At 49.2% G+C, this 6,000-nt stretch overlaps 1 protein-coding gene across 1 annotated transcript in view; it reads left to right on the top strand.

Moving 5' to 3' along the window:
• Positions 1–154: 154 nt before the first annotated feature.
• Positions 155–6,000, top strand: part of wwp2 (WW domain containing E3 ubiquitin protein ligase 2) — a 32,587-nt gene continuing 26,741 nt past the window's right edge. The window contains exons 1-5 of the mRNA XM_079249066.1: positions 155–206; positions 779–860; positions 2,636–2,764; positions 3,698–3,776; positions 4,148–4,219. Of these exons, the coding sequence (XP_079105192.1) occupies positions 2,637–2,764; positions 3,698–3,776; positions 4,148–4,219 (279 nt within the window). The 5' untranslated portion in view covers positions 155–206; positions 779–860; position 2,636. The remainder of the gene's footprint in view (positions 207–778; positions 861–2,635; positions 2,765–3,697; positions 3,777–4,147; positions 4,220–6,000) is intronic.

The raw sequence follows: 6,000 nt of genomic DNA, 5'->3' as shown, positions 1-6,000 counted from the left end.
AGGGGGACCCGGTCCGGCGGGGGGGACCCGGTCCGGCGGGGGGGACCCGGTCCGGCGGGGGGGACCCGGTCCGGCGGGGGGACGGGGAGGACCCGGTCCGGCGGGGGGGACAGAAAGTGTCCTAACTAGATGTGTTTTGTCTCTGTTTCAGCCGTCTGGAAGTCAGGTGGAAAATGACCCTCTGGGTCCGCTGCCTCCTGGTTGGGGTAAGTTTGTTTTCTGTCATTCGTCTCCCAGTTCCAGACTCGTGTCTCCTCACCTGCTCCACGCGGCCGGGAGGGACGGGTTCACATCCCCTCTCAAATTCAGAAAGTCAGAAAAGACTGAGGGTACAAGCTGGATGCTTGAGTGGGGGGGCAGGGAGTCCAGAGAAACGCTAGAAAGATTTGCAATGTGAGCGCGACTGTTTGCGGGCGTCCACACACTCCTGCTAATGAGAAAAAGATGTCAGCATGATGGCGGAGGAGGAGGAGGAGGAAGATGGGGCAGCAGTTACTCTAGAGACGTAAATACACACAACGTTGTACTCCCATCTATAAGAAGTTATTCTGAGTATTTGCTTACATGCTCATGTTGCGTTTGACCCTCATCACAGTCTGACCTCCCAACACACACACACACACACACACACACTCAGTTTAACCTCAGCGAGGCATTTAGACCAACCCCAACCAAATACCCCACCAACTTGCTGCTTTTCTCTCGTGGCCGTGAACTTTTTTTCTGCTCTTCTTCCTCTCTGAATCTCCCATTTGACGTGTTTTTTTTCTCTCCACAGAGAAGCGTCAGGACAATGGCAGAGTTTACTTCGTCAACCACAACACTCGGACCACTCAGTGGGACGACCCTCGGACCCAAGGGTGAGAAAAGCGGCGGGAGAAGTGTGTTTGTGAGCATGTGGGCTGCTTGTTGCCGGTTCGTGGCTTTGGGTGTTTGGTCATACTGATGAAAATGTGATCATCATGCACAGTATGACCTCAAAGGAAGTCTTCCACATTATGATGCATACTGGTGGAAAACCCACTCATCACAATCCGATCCTGGCTGGACGAAGACTCCAAATGTGCTTCATCATTTCAAACTCTGAAAAACAAACCTGTCATGCTGTTTCATTTAGCTCATGTTGCTGGTTTAACCCTCACTTTGGAGTTAAAACATGACATGCAACATGACATAAAACTGTCCTTTTAAGATAAAGACAGATCTATTCAAATCTGCAGCAGATAGTCCATCAGAGTTTTTCTTCTTAGCTAGCACTTCTTAACAGCTTATATGTTATGCATCTGACTGCGTTAAAAGCACATTGGAGTGGAGATAATCTCTACTACTAAAGCCCGGTTAGCAAAGCTTTAGCTTTCCCAGGCTAGCAAAGCTTTAGCTCTCCATGTTAGCAAAGCTTTAGCTTTCCCAGGCTAGCAAAGCTTTAGCTCTCCATGTTAGCATTGCTGTAGCTTTCCCAGGCTAGCAAAGCTTTAGCTCTCCATGTTAGCAATGCTGTAGCTTCCCCAGGTTAGCAAAACTTTAGCTCCTCAGGTTAGCAATGCTGTAGCTTCCCCAGGTTAGCAAAGCTTTAGCTACCCAGGTTAGCAATGCTGTAGCTTCCCCAGGCTAGCAAAGCTTTAGCTCTCCATGTTAGCAATGCTGTAGCTTCCCCAGGTTAGCAAAGCTTTAGCTCTCCATGTTAGCAATGCTGTAGCTTCCCCAGGTTAGCAAAGCTTTAGCTCTCCATGTTAGCAATGCTGTAGCTTCCCCAGGTTAGCAAAGCTTTAGCTACCCAGGTTAGCAAAGCTTTAGCTCCTCAGGTTAGCAATGCTGTAGCTTCCCCAGGTTAGCAAAGCTTTAGCTCCCCAGGTTAGCAATGCTGTAGCTTCCCCAGGTTAGCAAAGCTTTAGCTACCCAGGTTAGCAAAGCTTTAGCTCCTCAGGTTAGCAATGCTGTAGCTTCCCCAGGTTAGCAAAGCTTTAGCTACCCAGGTTAGCAGAGCTTTAGCTCCTCAGGTTAGCAATGCTGTAGCTTCCCCAGGTTAGCAAAGCTTTAGCTACCCAGGTTAGCAGAGCTTTAGCTCCAAAGGTTAGCAAAGCTTTAGCTCCAAAGGTTAGCAAAGCTTTAGCTCCCCAGGTTAGCAGAGCTTTAGCTCCAAAGGTTAGCAGAGCTTTAGCTCCAAAGGTTAGCAGAGCTTTAGCTCCAAAGGTTAGCAAAGCTTTAGCTCCCCAGGTTAGCAAAGCTTTATCTCCCCAGGTTAGCAGAGCTTTAGCTCCAAAGGTTAGCAGAGCTTTAGCTCCAAAGGTTAGCAAAGCTTTAGCTCCAAAGGTTAGCAAAGCTTTAGCTCCAAAGGTTAGCAGAGCTTTAGCTACCCAGGTTAGCAGAGCTTTAGCTCCAAAGGTTAGCAAAGCTTTAGCTCCAAAGGTTAGCAAAGCTTTAGCTCCAAAGGTTAGCAAAGCTTTAGCTCCAAAGGTTAGCAAAGCTTTAGCTACCCAGGTTAGCAGAGCTTTAGCTCCAAAGGTTAGCAGAGCTTTAGCTCCAAAGGTTAGCAAAGCTTTAGCTCCCCAGGTTAGCGGTGGAGTTATGTGAAGTTTCATGCCCGAGACGGGGCCCTCAGGCTGGGACCGTGCTCACTGCCCTCTCCCTGTTGCAGGATGATCAAGGAGCACCCCCTGCCCCCGGGCTGGGAGATGAAGTACACCGCAGAGGGAGTGCGATATTTTGTGGACCACAACTCGCGCACCACCACCTTTAAAGACCCGAGACCTGGGTTTGAGTCAGGGTAACTAACTCATTAAGAAGTAAAGAGATACCACAGACCGAGGCAAAGACTTTCTCATGCAAAGATTATGGAAATAAAAAAGACTAAAAAGACATGATGAGTATCTTGCTAGTTGTACGGGACTTTGCCTTGCTCTGATCCAGTTGCATTAGCCTTTTTTTGTGGACATGAAGTTCCTGTTTGATAAATTCCTCTAAAAATATATCACAAAAAATATAAAAGATGTAAATCTTTTGTGTTTTTACCTGCAATTTTATGGATTCCATGTTTCATCCATTGCTTTTTATTTGTTTTGTTCATTTGTTTGTGTGAAACAGAATGAGCTTCATCATTAGAAGAACAACCTGTGTTGTCGCTTTGTGCAAGGCTGTTTGCTTTGGCTGGAATCTGTCTCAGAAGGCAGAACAATATGCAGATGTGCTGCAGCTAACATGTGGCGTCTTCTGTTTATGTTTGGCATGCACGTGTGTTTGCTCATTTGGTGGCTGCGGACAGCATGCGTGTGCAGGCGGCGCCTCCTAAGCTTGCATCTGTTTTTAGCGGAATGGTGGTGGACTTCTGGCCGCTCTCGCTCTAACTCCTGAAGAAGTGATGGTGGCCAAGCGCTGCTGCTGTCGTCTCTTTTTTCAACCCAAACTTAGATGTGCCTGGCGACCACAAACCCTCTTCTTTCCTCCTCCCTTCCTCCCGTCATGTAACGCTTTCTTCCTCTCTGTCTACCTCTCCGCCTCTCTGATGCTGACCAAGCAGATTTCCACTGTGTCTGCAGACGGCTGCTTCAGTTTAAACCAACACAGCTGCCGGCCGGCGGGCCTCCGTCCTTCAGACCAGATTCACAGATCAGTTCTGAGAGACTTTTAGATTTAGACCTGGAACATCAGGGCTTCTGGAAGATCTTATAAAGCTTAGTGAGTCCTCTCTTCTCTCCGTCAGGTCTCGGCAAGGCGGCTCACCCGGCGCCTACGATCGCAGCTTCAGATGGAAATACCATCAGTTCCGTTTCCTTTGTCATGTGAGTGTCACTACAGCTTTCTGTAGAAAACACTTTAAAAACAGCAAATCGGAGCAAAAAGCTGCAACATGCAGCAGCAGTACAATGATGCATGAATCCTGCTGACACATTTGAGCCTCATCTTTACCTCTTTAACAGAAGAAATAACTTCACGTACGTTTGTTTTACTTGTGATGATGTGAAACCGAGATCCTACAACATCTTCACCATTTAATCTTTTATTATCTTTAAATCTAAAAGTTTCTTCTAAAATCTGGTCTTAATAAATAATGTTTTATTGTAACTTCCTGTAACTGCCTCAGAGTTCACTTCAGTAGGAAGACCAGGTCTCAGTCTGGTTTTCACTGATGTGTAACTGTTTGTCTCTACAGTCCAACGCCTTGCCGAGTCACGTCAAGATCTCCGTGTCCAGACAGACGCTGTTTGAAGACTCCTTCCAGCAGGTCAAAGCAGCAGCACCCATAACTCCACCCATAACCCCACCCATAACCCCACCCATAACCCCACCCATAACTCCACCCATACCCCACCCATACCACACCCATAACCCCACCCATAACTCCACCCATACCCCACCCATAACCCCACCCATAACTCCACCCATACCCCACCCATAACCCCACCCATAACTCCACCCATACCCCACCCATAACTCCACCCATACCCCACCCATAACCCCACCCATAACTCCACCCATACCCCACCCATAACCCCACCCATAACCCCACCCATAACCCCACCCATAACTCCACCCATACCCCACCCATAACTCCACCCATACCCCACCCATACCCCACCCATAACTCCACCCATACCCCACACATAACCCCACACATACCCCACCCATAACTCCACCCATACCCCACACATAACCCCACACATACCCCACACATAACTCCACCCATAACCCCACCCATAACTCCACCCATAACTCCACCACAACCCCACCCATAACTCCACCCATAACTCCACCCATACCCCACCCATAACTCCACCCATAACTCCACCCATAACTCCACCCATACCCCACCCATAACTCCACCCATAACTCCACCACAACCCCACCCATAACTCCACCCATAACTCCACCCATAACCCCACCCATAACTCCACCCATAACTCCACCCATACCCCATCCATAACCCCACCCATAACTCCACCCATAACCCCACCCATAACTCCACCACAACCCCACCCATAACTCCACCCATAACTCCACCCATAACTCCACCCATAACCCCACCCATACCCCACCCATAACTCCACCACAACTCCACCCATAACTCCACCCATAACTCCACCCATAATCCCACCCATAACTCCACCCATAACTCCACTGCATATCATGCCCAAAAAACCTCCACCCCTAACACACCTCATATTCCCAACAAATCAACCCCACCCCCAGACCCTTATCCATTAACCCTGATCCTGAACCTCTCCCTAAATTCTATAAAATCAAGGTTAGTCTTGAACCACAGTCACTAGACCCTATAGTCCTGAACCACAGCCACTAGACCCTATAGTCCTGAACCACAGTCACTAGACCCTGTAGTCCTGAACCACAGTCACTAGACCCTGTAGTCCTGAACCACAGTCACTAGACCCTGTAGTCCTGAACCACAGCCACTAGACCCTATAGTCCTGAACCACAGCCACTAGACCCTATAGTCCTGAACCACAGCCACTAGACCCTGTAGTCCTGAACCACAGCCACTAGACCCTGTAGTCCTGAACCACAGCCACTAGACCCTGTAGTCCTGAACCACAGCCACTAGACCCTGTAGTCCTGAACCACAGCCACTAGACCCTGTAGTCCTGAACCACAGCCACTAGACCCTATAGTCCTGAACCACAGCCACTAGACCCTGTAGTCCTGAACCACAGTCACTAGACCCTGTAGTCCTGAACCACAGCCACTAGACCCTGTAGTCCTGAACCACAGCCACTAGACCCTGTAGTCCTGAACCACAGTCTCTAGACCCTATAGTCCCTAACCACAGATACTAGACCCTGTAGTCCTGAACCACAGCCACGAGAGACCCTATAGTCCTGAACCACAGCCACTAGACCCTGTAGTCCTGAACCACAGCCACGAGAGACCCTATAGTCCTGAACCACAGTCACTAGACCCTGTAGTCCTGAACCACAGCCACTAGACCCTATAGTCCTGAACCACAGCCACTAGACCCTGTAGTCCTGAACCACAGCCACGAGAGACCCT

The sequence above is a fragment of the Telmatherina bonti genome, assembly GCF_933228915.1.
Source record: "Telmatherina bonti genome assembly, chromosome: 2".
Classification (NCBI taxonomy): domain Eukaryota; kingdom Metazoa; phylum Chordata; class Actinopteri; order Atheriniformes; family Telmatherinidae; genus Telmatherina; species Telmatherina bonti.
The sequence above is the reverse complement of the archived record's forward strand: the minus strand, read 5'-3'. Positions and strand labels throughout refer to the sequence as shown.